This window comes from Panthera uncia (assembly GCF_023721935.1).
Source record: "Panthera uncia isolate 11264 chromosome A3 unlocalized genomic scaffold, Puncia_PCG_1.0 HiC_scaffold_11, whole genome shotgun sequence".
NCBI classification, from domain to species: Eukaryota; Metazoa; Chordata; class Mammalia; order Carnivora; family Felidae; genus Panthera; species Panthera uncia.
The window spans coordinates 56,308,174-56,332,752 of NW_026057578.1; the positions used below are offsets into that span (position 1 = coordinate 56,308,174).

The following is a 24,579-nucleotide window of genomic DNA, read 5'->3' on the forward strand; positions in this document are numbered from 1 at the left end:
GCACTTCTATCCTATCTCTTGGATCCACCCTGATGCCAGACATCATCACGTCTCGGTGGATTCTTGAAACAGGCACCCAGTTGGTCTCCCTGCTTCCACCACCGCATTCCTCCAGACTACCCTCAACACAGAAGCCAGAGCGAACCTGGTAAAATGTAAGTCAAACCATACAACAACGCCGCATCTCTCTTGAGTAAATGTACAGCGACCTGGGGGCCCTACACAGTTTGGAGCTGTACCTCTTAGCACTGTGCTTCTCACATCCAGCCTCACTGGTGTCCTTCCTGCCCTGGAAACTGGCAGTTCTGTTCCCACCTGTGGGGCTTGGTAGCCACTATTCCTTCCACCAGGAGCACCCCTGCCCCACAGTTGCAGACCCCCCCTTTAAGTCTTCCCTTAAGAGCCATTTTTCCAAAAGGCTTTCCCATCCATCCCATTAGAAATGCATGCTGTCTCCCTCCCACCCTCCTAACTTCCCATTCTACCTCCCAGATAGATTTCTCTCCATACCATTTATCATTTTCTAACATGCTATATAATTTATTTATCTTGCTTTCTGTCCCCTAGCACTAGAATGGTATATATGGGCAGAGACTTTTTCTTTTTGTTTTTGGTTTTTTTCCACTTTTTCCTGTATCACCAGTGCCTAGGACAGTGCCTGGTACACTATAAGCATGGATGGTAGAAGAGATCTTTTGCCTCGATTCCTCCCTGTATCTACACCCTCTGCCATATTACTTGGCAATGTCCTTCCGCCACGGCCTAGGTGACCTGTGCTGTCCTGTTTCCTGCCACTGGCCCCAATAACGTTACTTGCTCTGGTCAGTGGGCGACAGCAGACATGATGATTGGGGCAGAGGCTTAAAACAGACTTGTTGGCTTGCACTTGCGTATTGAAGCTTATCTCTTTTGTTTTCACAATTACCATGAGAAGGACATGCATGGAGTGACTCATGAGTCCCAGGACAAAGGTGAATGCCACATGAAGCAGAGCTCTGTTACTCCAGTCACATACAAGAAGGCCAGCCAGGATGAGCTGACAACTAGCCAACCCCCTGAAGCATTAGCAAGACCTGTCCGCATCAGCCCGGCACAGCCCCAGATCCTGGACTCTCAGACTCATGACTCACATGCTTTCATAACGTGACTGTTGTTTGGACAGCTGTATATCAGGGCAGTTTATTATGTAACATTATTATGCCAACAGGTAAGCAAAACAGCATGCAATAAATATTTGTTGAGAAAGAAAGAAATGCATTACAGTGATCACCGTAAGCCCAGAGAGGTTTATAGGTACACCTGTGCTATGAAAGGAAACAATGTGAACCCACATTCTTGGTACTAGTCCTTTGTTCTATACTGGAGGGCTATGAATAATTAAAGAGAGCCATCCTTTCCACTGGGGCCACAACACTAAACACACAGCTAACTTTTTTCTCCGTTTATTCTCAACTTCATGTTAGGCCCATTAGGCCAGGACTCCTGGCATCAGCAACACATCTTTTCACTGTATTTTTTTTTAACGTTTATTTACTTATTTTGAGAGAGAGAGAGAGAGAGAGAGAGAGCAAGTAGGGGAAGAGAGAGAGAGAGAGACAGAGACAGAGAAGTCCCAAACAGGCTCTGTGTCGTTAGCGCAGAGCCCAGTGCAGGGCTCGATCTCACAAACTGTGAGACGAGGACCAAAGCCAAAATCAAGAGTCGGACTCTTAACCAACTGAGCCACCCAGGTGCCCCACAGCAACATCTCTTTTTAAACTTCTGTTATTTTTATTATTGCTTTAGCTTTTCAGTAGAGATCAACAGAAGAATTAACATCAAGGGCAATGACATCTGATCTATTTAGCATAGGAAATATGTACTTTCTTTTCTTTATTTCCACACCTTTCATTTCTCTGCCAAGCCACGCCTAGGTGCTTTCTTCCTTTCGCCATCATTAGGCAACTTTTACCAAGTCTGAGAAACTTTCCTACTCAAAGGATTGCGCTTTACCCTTCCTCAAAGCATCAAATGCCTCAAGAATTCTCTGGCAAGACCACTAGAAATTTACAGCATAAGGATTCCAGACGAAATGGAAAGATACCCAACATACCTGAAACAATCCACTTCTTTATATGTGATCTTTAACATCAACAATCATGTACATACCAGAGATAGGATCTGCGGAGAGCTAATTTTAAAAATGGCCTGTGTCAGCACCAAATTCCTCCACACCCACACCCACTTCCCTGCTCTACCTGCGACATACAATGTACTTGACAGTCCAGAGAAGTATTTGAAATCTACCTGGAGAATATGAGGCATGGAAATATACAGGACTGAAATGAAGTATGCACACTGCAGAGAAAAATGTGAGACACAACGCAATACCACCTTTCGGACAGGAAATCAGAGTTGGCTCTGCCCTATTTAGTATTTATGGTCCAATTACCCTGGCAGCATGTAGAAATCAGTCTGGAGCAGACTCCCGTACCCCAGAGACAGAGCATCTCTGCCTGCCAAGACAGGATGTAGCCAGACTTTTCTCTGCTGTTCCAGATCAAACCCACAGAATCACAAGGTCCACCAATCCCTCCTACCACTGTCCCAGCGGCTGCAGACCTGATGCCTACATCTATCTACTCATGTCTACTTCCCCCTGTTTGGGAGGCAGAGGAGTGGTATAAATCTTTAATTGCATCGCCCCTTTGGAAAGGAACCAACTGTTGTGGGCTACTACACTCTCCTGTCCCTCCAGGGAAGGAAGGGGTGCCTAGAGAAGGGAGAAAAGTGGTCGGGTGGAAAGGGAGGATACAGGTGGAAAACAGACCAGGCTGAGAAAACAAGAGAGAGAGAAAGGCAGAAAAGTCTGTACTGCTGGCTCGGCAAAGACAAGGATCCATCTTTGTTAGGAAGGTCCCAGGGATGTAAAGCAGGGTAGCGTAGAAAGTCACAACAGAGATGGGTAGGTTCTCTCATCTACCTCCTGCCTGCAAAAAATGTAAAATCCTGCCCAAGATAAATGGCCATTTTTCTCCATATTTTTACGATGGAGATTTCAGTTTGCTTTAATACTTTGTGCTCCCATGTGGCTAACTGGGCACTCTCTCCAGACAAATAAAATATTTTTTCTTTACTTAATAAAGTAACACTAAAGGTTACTGAAAGGTCCACCAAGGTCCACTAAAAGGTCCAAGGAACTTTTCTACATTAATAGAAAAGTGTAGCCAGGTTTGTAAAGGTTGTTCTCGTACTTAGAGTCTCTGTAACTCATTTGATCACCTAATGATATCACACACACACATACATATGTACACACACACCGGTTTGCTGTGTGTCTGTGTTGTTACCTTTATTTTATTGCAAAATTTTAAAGTCCTGAGTTCATGGTTTATATTTCTCGTGTAATCCAATACCATGTCGGAACATGTAAACAAAGAGTAAGCACGCAAAAACTCCCTTATGTGAAACTGCATAAATTGGTATGTTGGTCAACTTCACGTAAGTTGGCAGGGAGAGGGAGGGAATCTAGCAAGTCAGGCAAGCAAAGGCAAGCAGAAGAGGAATCTACCAAAATATAGTTTAAATCTGTCTGTCTGTCTGTCTCTTTCAAAAGGCTTTCCTCAACAGTGATGGGCTGATAAGTGTTAACAAATTGTTTTATGACAAACCAGAAAAAGGCTCTGGTTCAGAGCATTTGTTAGTTCCATGGCAAACTCCTGCCATGGCTGACTCAACCTACCCATGTAGATGGCAGTGAAGGTGCACGATCAGCTCCTGGTGGTCGGGTGGGCTGGCTCCTCCACTCTGTGGTCCCCAGCCCTGCTGTCACACTAATCCTTACTGCCTGATCCCATAAGTCCGGTTTTCAGTTAATATGAAAGCATGTACCTAATTCTGTACCTAACTCTGCCTGGCTAGTGTACCTTGTCCATTTCAACTCTAAGATCCTTGAGGAGAAGCACTGAATCTTCTTTATCCACCGCAGAGACTTTAAAGGTTAAAACAAAACAAAACAAGGACAAAGAAACAAACAAAAACGGACAGAGACAGACACATTTATATAAGCACACACAATATTTCATGTAAGTGTAGATTTAAAAGCCTTTGTTATTTGTATTTTAAATCTATTTGTAAAACGCGTGTTATTCTATTTATATCCTCAGGTGCTCTGAAGCTCTGCACTGGACAAAGCCCCTCAACAAGCGTGGGAGAACAGACAGTAACAGAACCCTCAGTTTTTAACCAAATGGACTACATTCCTCAGCCTCCTGTGCAGTGAGAACTGCCCACGTGATGGAGCCCTGGCCCTATAGGGCCAGGCCATGTGTGTTAACTGGAAGAATTCTGTGAAAGCTTCGGACAGCTCCATTTCAGAGGACTGGTACATATTCCTTGTCTCTTCATTATCTTTCTTCCTACGTGCAGCCTGGAATGTGTGCATGATGACTAATGCTGCAGCAGCCACTCTGGTCTAAGAGGCAACCTTGGAAACGGAAGTTGTTGGTGGATTCACCTAGACAGAAGGGTCCCGAGAACCACAAGCGGTCCGTGGAGCGGAGCTCACCTATTAATGCCTACATGGTCTACAGAGCTCTGGCTTTTTACAGAAGAGAAAAGTAAGCTTCTATCTTGTTCTAGGTGTCTGTGGTTGTTGAACTTTATCTTAAAGGACAGAGGCTGGCACAGCGCAGGAAAGGTGTGCAACTCAGAAAAGTAACACAGCTCAGTAAGCCCTGCTTCCAGAGCGAGCCAGAGCCACTTCAGAATATAATGGCGCAAGACCTTCTTACTTGTCTCTCCAAAAGTTGTGACCCCAATGTCCACAAACATCTTCAATCCCAGTCTTCACATGATCAAAAAACTAAAACGGAAAAAGCAGGCTCTTGATTAATTGTTACCTGAAATCACTAATTTCCACTCTACTGCTATCACTTCTAAATTCTGAAGATGCGGATCATTTTTTGTTTTGTTTGCTGTTGTTGTTGTTGGGTTGTTTGCTCATTTTGTTTTGTTTTTACTGCAAGCCACAAAACAATAATTCAACTCCAAACAAATTGATGTGTATTATATCAATATTAGGCAATTCTCAGGTTAGCTTTCTCATCGTAACACTTTGCTCATAATTTTGGAAAATAATGACATACAGTGATAGTTTTCCAGCAGAAACATTTTCAGGTTGAATGAAGTAACAAGAGGGATTTCTTGGGCCCCTATTCCCAAGAGGTCTAGCGGGTCAATTTGGAGAAGCCACTATGGGGTTGTGCTCATTCTATTCCCCCTACTCATGCCTTCCTTGGCCCCCCTTCCCTTTTATCCTTTGCCATTTCCCTCTCCTTCAGGAAATGAACACCTTAATATCAAGTGGTCGACCGAATCCAACAATTTTTTCTCTTATCATTTAAACCATTACATTACATTAACACTTACCCGGCAATGGATTTCTTCACTGACCGCTTGCTGTTTCTTATTGGACTTCTTCACATCTAGAAATTCCACCAGCGGTCGGATAGTAATTCCCTACATAGGAAAAAAAAAAAGTGTATCTTCTTATAAAATTAAGTTAAAAATTCAAGAATAACTTTTATTCTTCCAAGCTTTGATAACTAACAAAAGATGCCCTCCTCTACTAGAAACACAACAATGGACAAAGTACAAGACGTTGCAAACAGACTCTAAGTAAGTTATTCTAAGAAACAGAGAAAGAAAGAAATTCTAAGAAATAGTAAAGTATTACCCAAGTCAGAGGAATCACCTACTTGCAGTATCCATAGAAAACTTTTCAGTAATTCTTATATTCATTACTTTATTAAAACCACTTTATTGAACTTCTGCACAAATGTTAGGGTCTTGGGCATTTGGGACAAAGTTAAGGCACTCAGCTCTAGGACTTTGTAATTTTACAGAGAGAAGGATACACCAAAATCAGTTATAAAGTAGGCAAAAGGAAGAATGAGAGATACCCAGGAAGCCCATCCAGGAAGGCTTCCTGGAGAGGGAATACTGGATAACAGTCTTAAAAGACATCGGAAGCGTATCGTAGCAGGACCAAACACGAGCAAAGAATCAGCAGTGAGAAAGGGTACAGAGGGGTTTGGGCACGTTTGCGAACTTGAAAAATGGACAGAACCATAAGGTATTTAGTAATCTAAGAAAAGAAAAAAATATCCTTAATATAAAAAAAAAAAAACATCTGCCAGAAATCTGTAGTGAACATCTGACTTAATCATTAAACATTAAAAGCCTTTCCATTAGAACTAGAAATAACACAAGGATACTCCTTATCTGCTATTTGACACAGTTCGACATGTCCCAGCCAATTTAATAAGAGACAAACAGGTAGAAGTAGAGATAATAAAAATGAAATAACAAGATTTTTGTTGCTCGTGAGCGATCTAGTTTTTGTCCTAAAATATCTTAAGACGATCTTTTTTCATTAAGAAATACCAAGAAAGTTTAATAAAGTCACTAGACACAAAATCAACATACACAAATCTATCCCATATCCTAATTTCAAAAAAGAAACAACACTTACATGAAAGAACACATATATATAATACTAGTGTGGGCCAGTATATAATAACATATAAAATATACGCTAGTATACTATATAGATACTAAATATATATTATATACTCCATATATGCATATTATGAAATATATGCTCCCATCATGAAATGCACAAAACCTTTATAAAAATAACCATAAAAATTAATAAAGGATATTTAAAAGATTTGAGTTTTAAAAAGACACAGTTCCTAGATGGGATTACATTACAGTATGATCCTGACAATTTTATCTCAGTACATGCAATAAAATTCCGGTAACATACTCTAAAGTATTTTTACTAACAGAACTTAAGAGGCTGGCTCTAAATTAGTCTGGAAGAGTACAGGTAGCCAGGAAAACTTAGCAAAAGAAGAATGAGGAGGAAGTTACAGATATCAAAACAATCAGTTAATAGACTTAAAATTATGAGATACTAGCACTAAAACAGGCCAGGTAAGCAGGTGGTGAAAATGTGGGGTCAAGGAAGATCCCCAAGTCTGCTGCATGGTAGGCAGATGGGTGGCCCTTCTTGGCATGGGGAACACATGAATGGGGGGGTGGTAACTAGGTTTTTTTGGGGGGGGGGGTGGATACACATATTGAGATATGTTCCCTGCCATGTATTTGATTTTGTCTTGCCTTTCCACATGTCTTTGAGAATGTTTTTGATAATATAAACTGTGACACACACACACACACTTTTTAAACTTTTTTTTAATGTTTATTTATTTTTGAGAGAGAGACACAGAGCATGAGCAGGAGAGGGTCAGAGAGAGAGGGAAACACAGAATCCGAAGCAGACTCCAGGCTCTAAGCTGTCAGCACAGAGCTTGACATGGGGCTTGAACCCATGAACCGTGAGATCATGACCTGAGCCGAAGTCAGCCCCTTAACCGACTGAGCCACCCAGGTGCTCCCCACCTTTTCTAAAAAATTTTTTAATGTTTATTTTTGCGAGAGAGAGAGATACACAGAGTGTGAGTGGGGGAGGGTCAGAGAGAGAGGGAGAAACACATACACTTTTTAAAGGAGGTTATTATCCACTGTGTTCTATCAATCCAGCTTCAGGTATTTTTAAGTTTAACTTTCTGGGGTGTGAACTGATTTTGACCAAATTTGGTATATAAGACACATTATGTTCTTTTGCATTTCAGTCTGTCACTCTGAAATAATATAAGAGGTGATGCACAGTTTTCCAATCAACAAGTATTCTGTAATTTTTAACTTCTATAAATGAAAATAGGTGTAAACACGTGGCTACAGAGATGGGTGATTCCATTGAATTTGAGATTCCATGAAAACACTGATTTAATAATCACTCCAGGAAAAAAAAAATCAACAAAATCAGTGTCATGTAGAAACTATCTAATGTGTTCTAAGGACACTCGCGGTTGTTTTGCATGCTTTTTTTCTATCAGTATCCATTCAGTAAAAAAATAAACAAGGGCCCAGGCATTGTAATATAGGGGACATAAAAATAAAGACAGGACACGGGCCCCGATCCACATGTGGACTCCTTCCACCAGACATATAATCTAGAAGTTAATGTACTGCTACAAATAAAAGAAAACTGATCAACTACAGGAAGCAAGTGCGGTCTGGTGCTTAGGGCAAATCCAGTTTCCAAAAACACCACCTATTTTATAGTTTATAATTAATAAAATCTATCGGTTATATGCAATGGATCACTGGTACAATATTTTGACAACCTGTTCTTAAACAGCTCCTTTAAGAGTCTCCTATTTGCTCTTTGAAGCATTTGCAGTTGTCATGTCATGTCAACAGGAATTATTTGATAGGTTCCTCTCCTTCCCTTCTTCCTTCCTTCCTCAGTCCATCTATTTTGGAGGCAGAGTATGTGGCATCTGCATATGTCATATTAAGTTCCCCAAGCTGGATGCTCTCTTCTAGGAGCCCTGGGTCTTGGGTTGGGAGAAACAAAGGGGGAAAACAACAACAACAACAACAACTAACCCTTGAGAAGTCACCTTATTTTACCACACTGGAAAATTTCTAATTTAGGTCACTTGGGAAGCAACCTGATCAGCTTGTTACCATCCGTGTGGGTTAAAAACAAAATAAAGAAACCCCTTGGTTCTCCATCAAACCACTGAAAAGCGCATCTGCAAAGTACGAGTAAAATGTTCACCCATTCATTCGGCTTTGGCACAACGAACATAACACCGCAGGGCCAGACCCCATGGAAGGGAATATTTAATAGCAGGTGCAAACAGAAGGACAGCGAGGTGAGCCTTGTTTTCTACCTGGTGCCACCCCTGTTTCCACCCACCTTGCCTGCTTCTGTTCCCAGTAACAAGTCACGAAAAAGAACTGCTGTCTGATTAAGTAATGAGCATTCTTTTGGTTTAAGCTTTTGGAAGAAAATGAGTTGGTTGGTTGGTTTTAATTAAATTTTACCAAAAAAAAAAAAAAAAGGAGGTTGGTGGGGGGGGGGGGACTACCTTCTATTTCTTTGCTGATTTAGCAGACAATTTCCAGAACTTGAGGAAACTCTTATTAAAAAATGGCGCTATCATTGCTATGCGTAGCCCATATCCTATGTAAGGCCGTGCTCACATTACAAACTTGATCACAGAGACTGTAAACCCAGTTGCACACACAGTATTTATTTTTGAATGGGATAAGTGGGCAAGAACCATAAAAGTGTTCACACGGTGCTCACGCTCTTCACCCCCCAGTCCCCTGGCTTCTGTTTACATTTCTTTCTGAGCTTAACCACATTGCCCGGTATCTGGCCATCATCTGTCTGTCTCTTCCCCTAAACCAAGTCTTTCCCTTTACTGTGCCATCAATGTTTCTCTCTACTGTACCAGCATTCAGGCATGCTACTATAGCTTCTACTTTGAAAAACACAAACAAAAGCCCAAACAGTCCCTTCTAGCTACTGCCCCTTTCCTCTCCCAGATCTCAACAGACTTGCCTTATGTCTCCTGTCTTCGATCTCTCTTTATCCTTCTCCCTGCAATCCAATCGACTGGTGTTTCCTCACCATCGAACCCCAGCACTCTTGTGAAGATGTCCACTCATCACAGACTTGCTGCATCCAACAGTCCATTCTCTGCTCCCATCTCACCTGACCATGCACCCCCTTTATCACAGTTACCAGAACCCTCTCCTTCCTGAACACTTTCTTCACTTGACTTCTGGATGAGCCCCTCTTGATCTTTCCCCCACTTTACTATTCACCTTTTTCATTCTCCTAGGCTGGTTCCTAAACATTTTCTTGACTTCTCAATATGGATAGGCCTCCTCTTCCATATTCCTCCTATGCTTGCTCCTGAATAGTTTCTTCCAGACTCATGCTTTAAAAACCATGTATATACCAGAGTCTCAAATTTCTATCTCCCAGTGAGGAGACAGCTTCTTTCATAAATTCTAGACCCATATATATAATTGCCTAGTCAATATTTCCATTTAGATGTCTAATAGGCAAATATTCATATCCAAAATGTACATGCCCAAAACTGAACATCTGGTTCCCCACCCTTCAAACCCAATACCCACCCCTGGTATTAATTTAAACATTGCCTTCTCTCACCTGGTTGCTCAGTCACAAACCCTTGGAACTATCTTTATGCTTTCTCCCACATCCTAAATTATTCACCTACTTTTTTTTTTTCTTATCTTAAAAATTCCTGATCATCTTGTCATTTTACTGTAGGACCAGAATGAATTTTTGTTAATTTCATAGCCCCCTCCCCACTCACTTAGTAATGATGTATGTTAATTAAATATGGAAGGTGTCACTGTTACACTACATACATATCTTAAATATGACCATTCATTTAACAAATCAAAGCACACTTGGAGGTCCTCGCGATATCTATAAAATAGTTGGCATCATTGGCCCAGTTTGAGAGGCTAAGTCAGCAAAGATACTTGTTGTTGAAAAAGGCCAGCCCACCTCGGGTCCTGAGTGTCCCACCCATTCTTGCAGGGGGTACCAATAATGCGGGGCCTCAACCACTGTTACCCAGGCCATTTTTCAGGGTTGCATTTGCAACAAGCAACATTGAGGGATGAGGTAATATCCCCCTCAAGACAAAGAGAGATAGAGTCTCACGCTCAGTGCCTGTGTCCCGTCTCCTGCCACGCACCACACGTGCAGACCTCCATTCTGAGTCCTCTGTGGGGAAACCCCGGGGGATGGAACACTGACACAAACCAACACGAAGCTCCGGCTACTCCTTTGGCCATGTGTGAGAAAGCCCCTCGTCTCTGAGTCACGAGTCAGAATCTTCTCTGACTTCTCTGATTCATGGAATCGTCTGCAAGTGTCCATGGAAATTTGACAAGCAGGTTAAACTTGTTAACTTGCAAACAGGGTAAAATCTCAGATGCTTTACAGTTCTGAACAACGACTTACAACAACACTTATCTGCAGTGGAGACTGAAAGAGACTGGCCAGGACAGCCTGGACTCTACCTCATCCCCAATCTTGAATATAATTTTAAAACAGGAGAGACAGCTTATATTTTATGTATCATTACCTATCTTATCTAAAAGAAAATGAATTCACATGCTCAAGGGATCAGATTGTTTACTCATTCAATATTCCACAAGCAAGACTGTACTCTGGTAACATGTTAATGTGTTTCATAAAGAGGCAACTTTCTCTAATTATCACCATGACTCAAGGAATGCTAAAATTCTCATTATAAATCTTGGTGTCAAACAATAAACCATGTCACGTGGAATTCTATTTTAGAATATAGTGCTGATAACTCAACAGTATTAGAACGGAGGCGCTCATCATATAAGAAATAGTGAAATAAGGGGGGAAGGCATTTTGAAGTTTCATGATAGATCCATCAACATAAAAGTTGTCATTTGAGAAAGAATGCATAGCCTTTAATCAGAAGGCACAATTTTATGCATATATTATAATTATTTCTGGTATGTTTATAATCCACTTAAGTATTTTCTTCCAGGCTTCTTTCCCCGAGTCCCTTAATTATGGATGTATTCTGGAAAAAATATCCTCTCTTAAGGAAGTGTGTGTGCCATTTGTGTGTGTGTGCATGTGTGTGTTCATAACCCAGAGGCTCTTAAGAACTAGATTCAGGGGAGCCTAGGTGGCTCAGTCGGTTAAGCGTCCAACTTTGGCTCAGGTCATGATCTCATGGTTTGTGGGTTCAAGCCCCGCATCTGGCTCTATGCTGACAGCTCAGAGCCTGGAGCCTGCTTTGGTTTCTGTGTCTGCCTCTCTCTCTCTGCCCTCCCACTCTGTCAGAAATGAATAAACATTAAAAAAAATTAAAAAATAAAAATAAAAAGAGCCAGATACATTAGTCTCCAATCTGTCCACACAAAAGGGTGGGCAAACAACAGTGACAGGAAGATTATGGGAAGTATGGAACTATAGAAATTCATCTCCTTCAGGGGCACCAGAGAGAGCTTTGCCAGGTTATCCTTAAGCTGAATCAGAGGAGAAGACTATCCATGGTGTATGCTTACAGACTCCCAAATGTTGACCCCCAAATATCTCCATCACTGAAGGGTTAATTTGGTATACCTACTATACCAAATATAGCAAATACATCTAAACTATTCTGTTTGTGGCCGGTGTTTTTTCATTTGTCGCATCAAAAACTCTGTTAATCGCAGTTAAGTCTGGATATACATGCTGTTCATTCAAACTGGGTGTGTAGGCTTTAAATATGGGTATGTCAAGTTCACCTGTATCTTTTGGTTGATTTACAGTTCCAAAAAGCCAAGATACTATAAGCATAATAATGGCACTCTATATTAATCACCTATATACACACATTCATTGAATAACTGTACACTTTTCTGTAATACTTTCCTTTTCCCTATGTTATGTTTGTTCTGATTGTAGAAATGCAATCTTGCCTGTTGACTCTAATAACTAAAACATTTGAGGTTGTATGTTGTATGTCCTCTCCTGAATTACATCTTCCTATTTAGTCATTTTTTTTTAATGTTTATTCATTTTAGAGAGAGAGTAGTGTGAGCAGGGGAGGGGCAGAGAGAGTGAGCAAGGCAGAGGATCTAAGGCGGGCATTGCGCTGACAGCAGCCAGCCTGATGGGGGCTCCCACTCTCAAACTGTGAGATCATGACCTCAGCTGAAGTTGGACACTCAACTGACTGAGCCACCTTAGTCAGGCGCCCCTTAGTCCTTTTCATTATATTTTACAAAAGCATGTGCCCCTGATGTCGGGGGAGGGGGCTGGTTCTGCACTATAGGTATTTGAGAAGCACTTGTGTAGGTAATTAATAGCAGCTGATATATTCATCTCCAAATGACCTAGTTCCTAGTTACCCCAGGCTGACTTGGTTCTATTTTTGTATTTGACACCTTAAGTTCTGAGGGCACGGAGGAGTCCAGAGCACTGACTAAGCCTTGGCAGGGCTCGCTAGGAGTGCTAAGGACAGGGCAGCTGGCCTAGGAGAGGCAGTAGTTCACTCACTCTCGCCTGACTTTTCCCCTCGAGCCGGATGCCCCAGGATGGATGCTCCTGAGAGATTAAAATGCTCAAGGCAAAATGCATTCAATACACAATTTTGCCTCAGGTAACCTGTGGGGGTAGCAAATTGGATGACTTTTTACAAGAATCCTGTAAACACCACAGTAAATAGATAAAGACAAGGTCAGTTTGCTTCTCCTGTACACCCCCAGGTGACTCACTGAGTGTAAGAAGGGGACTCAAGCCAACATGGGATATTTGAACCACAACTAATATGTGTGACTATAACCGGCACTGTTATGAATCATAATCTGATAGGTAATGTCTTCTCTGAGTGAAGTCAATGGAGTTCAGTCATTCTGAGCTCGTCTGTGGGGTCAGAGTCCTAGGCTTAACCTCAGCTTCTGTCATTCGCCTATGTGTGTCCTTGAGTCAGTCTCCTTTCTCTCTTTCAGCCCCATGGGGCTTGTGCTCAAAGGTTTGTTGTGCAGATGAGATAATACACAGAGGAAAGTCCTTGTCTGAGTACCTGGCACAGGATCACTGATGGGTACCAGCAGTCTGAAGGTGCTGAGGACAAAGACAGTAACAAAAAATGGCTACTTCTTGACTTAGGAAAGGGTCGCCCGAGGCATTCTTCTCCAGGATTCCTCAGACAGGACAACCCACTGTCCCCAGCACTGGGAGGTATGAACGGATAAAGGATGAACTGCTTTTTGGGGAACTGATCAGCGGGAGGAAAAGGAGCACAATGAGTCACAATACTGAATGCTTATTATGTACTTTATTGAGAGTCAAGACCAAATTGGTCTCTGCACCACCTTTTACTATGCGTGTAAATTTAGGAAAGCGACTTAAGCATAGGCTCAGTGTCTCGGTTTCCCCCTCTGTAATATGGGGTGGGTAACAGTGAGTCCTAGAGTTTTGTGCCATAGAATTGTTATGAGGATCGAATGAGATACTATAAGAAGAGCTTAGACCTGAGTGAGGCAGCTAGGAAGTATTCTGTGATGAACTGTTGAACAAAGTTGTTTTTTTTTTTAAAGTACCTCCTGGGTTTCCCCCTTTGTCATTATCACTTGGTCTCAGTGTCCTTGGCTACCTCCTTCTTCTCCCCAGTGTCTTAGAGGTGGGCTGCCCCAGAGACCAGTTGCTGGTCCCGTGTATTGGCTTCCTTGATATATATGTTCACTCCCTTGGCAACAGGTCCGGTTGCACGGCTTCCAACACCAGCTCTCTGCAGATGACCAAGCTATCTCCTAAACCCCAGGCTCAGGACCCTGCCTGCTCATCCCTCTGCTTGTAGGTTTACGCAGCACCCCTAACCCGGCGTTGCATGTAATCGAGTCCAATCCCTTCCACCCACACCCTTCCCTCCTCACCTTAAGAGCAAGTCGCTCCTCCTAGCTGCTCAGACCCAAAGACCTTGCGTCCTCTGTGTTCATCCCCCATCCCTCCAGCCACACTGGCCAGGAACACATTGCCTGCAGACCTACGGTCCTACCTACCCAGAATGTTCTTCAGCTCAGCTAATTCCTTCACCCCCTACCAGCCTTTGATCCAGTGTCACTTGATCCAGTGTCGCCTTCCATGACGACTCTATTTAGAACTGCAACTCCCCTGGGGCGTCTGGGTGGCTCAGTAGGTGAAGCCTCCAATTCTTGATCTTGGTTCAGGTCACGAGCTCATGGTTTTGTGAATTTGATCCTACATCGGGCTCTGTGCTGACAGTGTGGACCTTGCCTGGGATTCTCTCTTACCTCTTTCTCTGACCCTGCCACACTTGCGCACACGCTCTCTCTCTTTCAAAATAAACATTAAAAATAATTTTAAAAAGAGCCGCAACCCCCTGTCATTTACCACTCCACCCTCGCCTGAGCCCTTACTTCTCCTTATATAGCACCTTTTACCTTCTTACATCCTCTATAATTTACCCACTCACCATGTCTGGGGTCTAGTTTCTGCCATCCCCTCTGGGATGCTAAGTTCACAAGGACAGAGATATTTCTGTGTTTTGTTCAGTCACGGATCCTAAGCCCCCAGAGCACTGTCTGGCACATCGTAGGAGTCCCAATACATATTTACTAAGTGAGTATCTGCGAAATATAATCTCCTAAGGGCTGGCTCATTAACTTAAAGAGACTGGTTGGCGAAGTCAGGATCCTGACACGGGCCCGTGTTCTTCCTACCACACTTTCTGCCTCCTGATACTAAACATGTATTCACACCGCCTATCATTTGCAGGGACACACTGCTATGCAGTCAACTAATGTCAAATTGCTGTGGGAAGGTCATCACACAAGTAGCATTTAACGAGCACATTTACTAGGTTAGAGAGTAAGACAAATGACAAGGGTTAGCAAGCTCAGTTCATAAGTTTCCAGTAGTAAGCTTAGATCACTTAGCTGAGTTTCCTTAAATAAGAATTCCTATGGGGGGGGGGGGGCAAGCGAACAAACTGGATTCTCCCAGGGTCCTGTACCATCAGGTGACATGAGAAGATAGCACTTTCCCTAACATCACGACTGCCAAAGTTCCAACCCACCTTTGCCACTTTGTATCCTGCAAAAGGAGTACATTATGATAGCCTGAAAGATCTGGTCTCCTCTTGGTAACCAGACAGACTGTGCCGGAACAAAGAAACTTACTCACCAGGATGAAGACAGTAAAGAATATGACAACGATTGCAGCTGTAATGAACAGCTTTTTCCGAGGAAACACAGCAGCAGGTAGGAGAAACACAAGCGCAAAGCAGATGGCACCTCGGAGCCCTCCATAGGCAATGATGAACTGATCCTTAAAGGTCAGGGGAATCGTCCGGAACCAGTTAATGACCTGAGTCAGGACAAAGACACCTGAGAACAAAAAGCAAAACCAAAGAGAGCAGACTGTGTGAGGCCGGGGCGTGAAACTAGGAAGACTCATTTTCTGCGCTTCTGTGGCACACGGGCACGGTATCTAATCTAAGTCCCATGATCTTCCCCTGCACCTCCGCTCTAAGGCGCACGTCCTCGTTGTTCCAGGATAACGGGAGAAAACGTGGACTGAGAGAGGCCCAGAGAGGTCAGTCTGACTTACGGCATAGTCACGAAGGTACTTGGGGATGGAAAGCATCTATCAGGAATGGGGAAGAGGGGGAGGAGAGGGCGAGGGAGAAGACAAGGAAGAAGAGGAAGGAACAGCAGCCAAAGGGAGGATAAGAAGAAGCGAGCCCCATTCGTCTGAGTGTTCATTTGCGAAACAAGCACCATTACCCAGCGCTCGCCAGATGAGACAGAAGGCAAGAGTGAAGCACACGAAGGCCCAGTTCCACTCGTGGTTCTTTCCAACGGTGGACACGCCCATGAAGATGAAGATCAGGGTCTCGCTGACGCTGCTCAGCATCTTCATGAAATACTTGATGGTCGTGTAGGACTTTTGAGATACGTTTTCTTCAACATACTTATTCATAGTCATTGCACAGGCGGTGATTCTGCAAGAAAAGATGCAGCTCCTATTGAAACATGACATGGATCCTAATCAGAATATTGAGTGTCAGCACTTAAGGGCTCAATGGCGGCTCTACCCTTCTGCCAGTCACTATAGTGTTATTGATTGACCGGTGTAAGTGAACGAGACGTGCATCATCGGAGCCCCACTGTCCCTGGAGGTCTTCATCAGTATCTATGGCTTGAACGTCTCAGCTCTGCCCAGCTTTGTAGTCTATGGGCACGGGCACCTGCCAGCATCACAAAAACAAGTCCACAATAAATTCAAAACCTGTCATCTTCCCACAAAACCAGCTTCATCATCTCTATGCCTCCAGTGCCTAAAATGCTAAGGTATTGCCTAAAACCCTGAACTTGAAACTGCAGTGGCATTGGCCTTCTCTCCCCTGCCACACCTCCTCGGTGCCCCCTACCCCACCACCTAATTGGTCACCAATTGTTTTCTACCCCTCATCCTGAATATTTCCCAGACCCACTTACTCTTTTTTATCCCAAAGCCTTAGTTTCGGGTCTCGTTTCTACCTATCTACTGTATGCGCTTCTAGAAAATTCCCAAGGCTCAGAGAAACTCCAAGAGGAAAGAAGCCCTTTTTCTTGTTTCTTCCAACATTTCTAAAACTCTGGGACTACAGAGCCCTTATTTCCCCCTCGGAATATATCTGTTTTAATAGAGCACCTGTGCACACTCTGGTGAGGGCAGGGCTTTAGGGTCAAGTTCATGCTCCTAAGTTGGACGTCGAAAGCTCTTCACACTCTTTCCTCAGTGGACAATTCCAGTTTCATCTCCCACACAGCCTCTCCACCCAGCATACACCATATGGCTCGACTGTAATTTCCCCACCACACCCTGCCCTTTATTGTCTTTTTGCCTCACCGTGTGCATAAGCTCATCTCTCTGTCTGGAATGCTACCCCTGACCACTCAGATGGCAACCACAGAGGAAAATTCAGTATGAGCCCGATGACAGCTCATCCCAGGTTCCATCTAAAGAGACACAGATACTAGACATCGGCTGTAGCAACATTTTTTCTAGATATGTCTCCTGAGGCAAGGGAAATTAAAGCAAAAATAAACTATTGGGACTTCATCAAAATACAAAGTTTCTGCACAGCAAAGGAAACAACCAACAAAACTAAATGGCAACCTACTGAATGGGATAAGATTTGCAAATTATATATCTGACAAAGGGTTTGTATCCAAAATATATTAAGAACTTCTACAACTCAACACCCCAAAAAACCAATCTATTTAAAAAAAAAAAAATGGGCAGAAGACACCTAGGCAGCTCAGTCAGTTGAGCGCGACTTCAGCTCAGGTCATGATCTCATGGTCCGTGAATCCGAGCCCCATGTCAGGCTCTGTGCTGACAGCTCAGAGCCTGGAGCATACTTTGGATCCTATGTCTCCCTCTCTCTCTGCCCCTCCCTGGCTCGTGCTCAGTCTCTCTCTCCCTCTCTCTCAAAAATAAGCATAAAAATTTTTTTTAATGGGCAGAAGACATGAACAGACCTTTCTCCAAAGAAGGCACTCAGTTGGCCAACAGACACACGAAAAGATGCTCTACGTCATTCATCATCAGGGAAATGCAAATCAAAACTACAATGAGGTATCACCTCACACCTGTCAGAAATTGCTAAAATCAAAAACATAAGAAACAACATGTGTTGGCAAAGATGTGGAGAAAGGGAACCCTTGTGCCCTACTGGTGGGAATGCACACTAGTGCAGCCACCGTGGAAGACTATATGGAGGTTCCTCAAAAATTAAAAATAGAACTACCCTATGATCCAGCAATCACACTACTTGGTATTTACCCAAAAGATACAAAAACACTAATTCAGGAGTGCCTGGGTGGCTCAGTCAGTTAAGCGTCTGACTTCGGCTCAGGTCACGATCTCGCAGTTTTTGAGTTCAAGCCCCACATCGGGCTCTGTGCTGACAGCTCAGAGCCTGGAGCTTGCTTCAGATTCTGTGTCTCCCTCTCTCTGTCTCTGCCCTTCTCCCACTCATGCTCTGTCTCTCAAAAATGAATAAACGTTAAAAAAACACTAATTCAAAGGGATACATGCACCCCTATGTTTATTTCAGCGTTATTTACAATAGCCAAACTATGGGAGCAGCCCAAGTATCCATCAACTGATGAATGGATAAAGAAGATGTGGTATGTATATGTGTGCGTTGGATATGTATATATCCAACAGAATATTATTTGGCCATAAAAAAGAATGAAATCTTGCCATTTGCAACAACATGGATAGAGCTACAAGAGTATAATGCTAAGCAGAATTAAGTCAGTCAGAGAAAGGCAAATACCTGTGATTTCACTCATATGTGAAATTTAAGAAACAAAACACACAAGCAAAGGAAAAAAGGGGAGAGAAAGAGGAAAACCAAGAACAGACTCTTTAGAGAACTGATGGTTACCAGAGAGGAGGTGGGGGGGGGGGTAGTGTAATAGGGGATGAGCATTAAAGAGTACACTTATCATGATATAAATTAAGTGATAAAAAAAATATACAGAGACATGGGGACTAGAAAGTACCAAATGACTTCATTATGAGAGAGGCTGTTCTAGAATGAAGGAAGACAGAATTTGAGTGAGCTGTCCGCCTTCCACCATGCCATAAACCAATTGCTGGCCATGATCTGTGAAGTATTCCACATTCTAACTTCAAAGCTACAAGGACCCTGAATGCACCCTGCCCCCAACCACCGCATGTAGTCCTTCTGACCTTGAGAAGATGGCTGGTATTTTAGGAAAATCCTCCTACTGTGAGCACAAGGATAGGTAAAGAACACAAACCTAAGGGCTCTCTGAATCAAGACCTAAACGGGTAATCATGAACATATTTCATTGCAAGAAAAAGACCTGTTTTTTAAACACAAAAAATGTATATTTATTTTTGTGCCCTTATTAAAAGAAAACAAAGACCCCATCAGGTCAAGAACCATGCATTTAGCTACAATGTTACTGTCCCCAGAACGAGTCGGTACTTCTTTTAGATTTATATGTGGGAGGAATGCATAATTCACATGGTTCCCGAAAGAAAGAGTGCCTTATTAAATAACCTAGTAAAATTCAGCAACCACAAACACATAGCAAAGCCTTTGACATAGCAGAGGGCTTGTATAATAACAAGCAACCTTTATAGCACCCCTGCTGTGCCAGGTGCTATGCAAGCTCCCTGTGTGGATTATGTCAGTTAGCCTCATTACAAGCCTCTCAAGCAAGTTCTGTTATCATTCCCATTTTACAGATGAGAAAACAAAGGCAGACAGAGGCCCTCTTATTCAAGATGACACTGCTAATAAATGGTGGTGCCAGGATTTTTACTCAGGCAGTCTGACTCAAAGCCAGCACTGTTGAGGATGTAACCCTTGCTCTCTGTGAGCCCGGTTACCTCCGATGGGGAAGAGGTCTTAGTCCTCTGCCAAGCCCTTGCTCATCCTGTCTCAAATACAAGCCCCTCTGTATGAGCTTCGTATGGCTGCTGTAAGAAATTAGCCAGAACTTAGCAACAACAACACAGACTCATCATCTTATGCTTCTGGAGGTCAGCAGTCTAAAACCACTTTCACTGGGCTGAAGTCAAGGTACTGACTGATAGGGTTGTATTCCTTCTGGAGGCTCTTTAGAGAGACTGCTCTCACTTTTTCTAGTTTCTGGAGGCCGCTCACAGGTCTGGACTCACGAGCCGGTCATGCCAACTTCCTTGGCCATCTCCTTCCGACTCTGACCCTCCTCCTACGATCCTCTCCTCAGGTTCTATGTGATCAGATCTGACCACCCAGACCATCTAGTGTTATCTCCCCATCTCAAGGCTCTAACGTAATCATGCCTGCAAAGTCCCTTCTGCCATGGAAGGTACCATATTCTCAAGGAGAGTCTGGGGATGAGAATCTTCAGGGGGCCGTCACTGAGCAGATGTGTGGTGGTCACAGTCAAGTGCATGTTTCTGGATGAGCGTGACCGGAGTTGCTCAAGTGTGCTTGGTGACAGAGGCAAACAGAAGCTTTGCCACGCTAACTTGAATCAAAGGCTGGAATGTCCACTAGCAGGCGAGAGAGCCTGAGGAGGAAAGAATGGCAAGGAGCATCTCTCTGAGCAAGTCTACAGGGCATCTCACCAGCGCCCCGCCCCCCCTCCCCCCGAATAGAAGCCACTTGTTAACTACACTCCTGAACATCTTCGGCTTCCATATTTTAGATTTTCTTTAACCCGACTTAAAAAAGTAAGATTTACCCAATAGAAAGTAATGAAGGCAAAAGCCAGATTAAGCTGATTAAAAATCTAAAGCATATGTTTTTATACAAAAAAGACATACACACAGCAATACACACTAGTGAGCATTTCTTCATTGTTGTCAAGTTGAAAATTTGTAACAAAAATAAATTATAACGGTCCCATTACTTCCTGAAATGGTCTAATGCTACGCAGAGGGTGCTTCACAATGATTTTATTATAAAGCATTTAAGCTTAGATACAAATATACAGAATAAACACCAAAGTACTTACTACCCAGCTCTTTCTAATCACTTTTTTTTTAATTTTTTTTTTAACGTTTATTTATTTTTGAGACAGAGAGAGACAGAGCATGAATGGGGGAGGGGCAGAGAGAGGGAGACACAGAATCTGAAAGGGGCTCCAGGCTCTGAGCTGTCAGCACAGAGCCCGACGCGGGGCTCGAACTCACGGACCGCGAGATCACCACCTGAGCCGAAGTCGGATGCCCAACCGACTGAGCCACCCGGGCGCCCCTCGCTTTATTTTTTTTAAATAGAACATCAGCTACTGAGTTGAAATCCCTATACTTTTCTTACTACCCCTATTTCCCTCTCTCCCTCCTGGCATTGGATTTTAATCATTCCAAAAGTGATTTTTAAAAGGCTGGAGAATATTGTTTTTGTGAATATGATAAACATTTCCCTCTAAGATCACGTTCCCATCAGTCACTGGGCAAAATGTAAACCATATATAGGCAAAGAATAAGCTCCAGTCCATTATGGGAGCAATTGAACAAAAATTCTATTCAGAAATTATTGAAAGAGATAGAGCTTTGGTGTAAGAATAAAAGACATGAATGAATTTTACATGAATGTCCATGGTATCAATTTCCATGGCTTTGTGTCCTTAACACGACACCACAGTGATGCTCATGTCTGCCAGACATGTCACTGTAACTTAATGCCGCTTCCTACCTGCACAGTGAGACACTGGAGGAAGAAGAACGGCCCTGGCAGGTACCAGAGGCCTCGGCATCCGGTAGTTCCCCGTTCAGGAAGCGTGGGCACGTGTAGGACATTGATGCGCTCTACAGGCTGGGGACAAAAGTTCCAAGTGTCCCTGTTCTGGCGTGTCACGGACAGCTTAATAATGCACGTGGCCTCTCAAGCAAAGGCCTAGTGGTGTTTTCATCGCAAAGGGGTTTTTTGTTGCGCTACGCTCTGACCTGAAGTCAAACCACCTCACTGCAATCATCTCGTAAGTACGCAAAACGACCCATTAGGGAGGCAAACACAATACAGTCTCCCAGCAGCTGAGAAGAATAGAAACCTTCTCTCCTCGCTGCAAAGACCATCATGTGCAGCTGACAGTCTTGGCACCATAAATTTGCATCTTCTTCATTTTTCTAAAAGCAGGCACAAGAAACTTACGAGGTGGTAGTGGTCCAGGCTGGTGTCTGACTGTCTTCAGCTTCACTGGCTCTGAAGTGCATGGCCAGGAGTGTCCTTGGGCACAGGGTCATGTCAAAGCATGTCACTGTAGCAATGTCCTTACAGAGAACTAAGATTTTCTTCCTCCATCAGCATGGGATCACATGACGATTTCATGCCTGAAATCCATGCCTTCTCATCCTCATTCTGAGCATCAGTGTGACAGATAATATCTGCACCAAAATAATAACCTAAACAGAGGCACCTGGGTAGCTCAGTCGGTTGAGCGTCCAACTTCGGCTCAGGTCATGAGCTTGTAGCTCGTGAGTTCAAGCCCTGCGTCAGGCCCTGTGCTGACAGCTCAGAGCCTGGAGCCTGCTTTGGATTCTGTGTCTCCCTCTCTCTCACTCTCTCTTCCCCTTCCCTACTCACTCTCTGTCTCTCTGTCTCTCTCTCTTTCCAAGATAAACATTAAACTTTTTTTAATTCAAAATAATAACCACGACAGGCTCATTTTAGAAAATTCTAGTTGAATCTCTTAACTCTAAAGCTCCATCAAATATAAAACCATTGGCCTTTAGAATTTGCAATAGAGCCTTACTTTTATAAGCCTATGTCACTGAGTCATCCCCCCCCTTCCCATGCACATTTCTCTTTCCTAGTCTCCAGAGCTAGCTAATATGATTATGAAGCACAATTTAAGATCAACCAACATTTTCTTAGCATTTACTCTGGGTCAAGTTCTGTGCTGGGGTCTAGGAAGATAAAAAGCAAGTAAGACACAGCTTCTATTTTCAAAGGTTCACAGTCTCAGAGGAGAAAGGGCCACACAAAGATAGCATCGTGACACAACAGTGCAAGTGCCAGATATGGGGATTGGAAATGAGGCTTTGGGAGTGCAGGGAAGGAAATCACTCTACCTGTCACAAAGGAGGAGACATTTGAGCAGTATCTCTATGGCTAAGGGAAGAGCTCACCAAGCAGGAAGAAGTAAGCCGAGCAAAAGCAGTGGCCATGTACGAAGGCATGAAAAAGAAAAAAAAAAAAAAAGTTGGCATATTCAGGGAACAAGGAATGATTTGGTTAGCCAGAGATGACGATGTCAAAAGAAAGGAGTTAGGGGCCAGATAACGATAAATGACACGGTTATATGTTATGCTCAGGAGTTTCAACTTTATTCCAAAGGTTGGAGGGGAAAAAATGAGAGATTCTACCTTTTATCTTATACTTAATGCCTATTTCCCCAACCCGACTGTTAGTTTCATGATGAAAAAAAATAAATAAAAAGTGTCATCAATGTTTAGCATAGTGTACAGCAGGTCATTAATGTGTTTCAAATCAATGACTACTTTGGATCCAGGGATGAATTGTTCACAGAGATGTTGGTGTGGTGTGCACAGATCTTGTGTTTTATCAAGAGAACTCTGAAGGAAATGCGGAGACCAGATTTGGAGGGACAGGAACCTAGAGGCTGGAGTCAACTCATTTCCTACAATGGTTGGTCATTTTGTTTGTAAAATCCATCGTAGCCCCTACCTGGCCCATACGATATCCCAAAATGTGTCCGTGTTTTGACAGGTGTTGGCCTCCATTCTGCGGGGCCACATGGAGGTAAGGTATGTATAGAATTCACTGGTGTTTTCTGCTTTGTTATTACCTTACCTCACATTACATTTTAACATAAATGTATGGTGATTATCACCAATTTAGAGGCGGAGAAGCTAAAGCACTACAATTAGTGGTTTTTACCTTCACCAGCAATTGAGGTTTTCTTCATCACTACGTCATGCTAAATACAGCATACACAAAATTCAGGCCAGCTAATACTATCTCAACAGAGTCTTTGGGGGGAAAAACAAACTTTGTATTTAGAGGACCTGTCATTTGACTATTCCTGAATAGAAAATTCCAACAAATCCTTTGCTCTGTACTGCAAGACTCCATCCCAGCAGTCCACGAAGCCAGTCTTCCATGGACGTTCATTTCCTTCTACCAGAATGTAGATTTTGAGAGAGCAGGACTAGCATTCAACCACGCTTACCATGGTTCACTTCATGTTATGGTACTGAGTTGCATGTTCAAATAATCCTGGCTGAGCTTAGTTTAATGAAGGTCCAGAACCCTTCATTTAGATGGCTGTGATCTGTAGGACGAAAGGGACCAGCGTCAATACGGAATGCATACCCTGTCTGTGTTTATGTACATATGGTGATGCCATGCCTCAGTGACTTCAGTTTATAAATACAAGTGCTTTTACTTTTTTTTTTTTTTAAGGTTCATTTATTGAGAGAGAGTGAGAAAGAAAACAAGTGCAGGAGCACAAGTGGGGGAAGGGCAGAGCGAGAGGAGGAGAGAGAATCCCAGGCTCCGTGCTATCAGGGCAGAGCCAGACGCGGGGCTCGATCTCGCAGACTGTGAGATCATGACCTGAGCTGAGATCAAGAGCCGGATGCTTAAC

General features: G+C 43.2%; 1 protein-coding gene across 1 annotated transcript in view; it reads right to left on the reverse strand.

Annotated features, from left to right (window-relative positions):
- Positions 1-24,579, reverse strand: part of SLC9A2 (solute carrier family 9 member A2) — a 98,672-nt gene that overhangs the window by 16,004 nt on the left and 58,089 nt on the right. Inside the window, exons 4-7 of the mRNA XM_049651258.1 lie at positions 16,234-16,451; positions 15,632-15,834; positions 5,410-5,499; positions 4,773-4,843 (exon numbers count right to left, since the gene is read on the reverse strand). Coding sequence (XP_049507215.1) covers positions 4,773-4,843; positions 5,410-5,499; positions 15,632-15,834; positions 16,234-16,451 — 582 coding nt within the window. The remainder of the gene's footprint in view (positions 1-4,772; positions 4,844-5,409; positions 5,500-15,631; positions 15,835-16,233; positions 16,452-24,579) is intronic.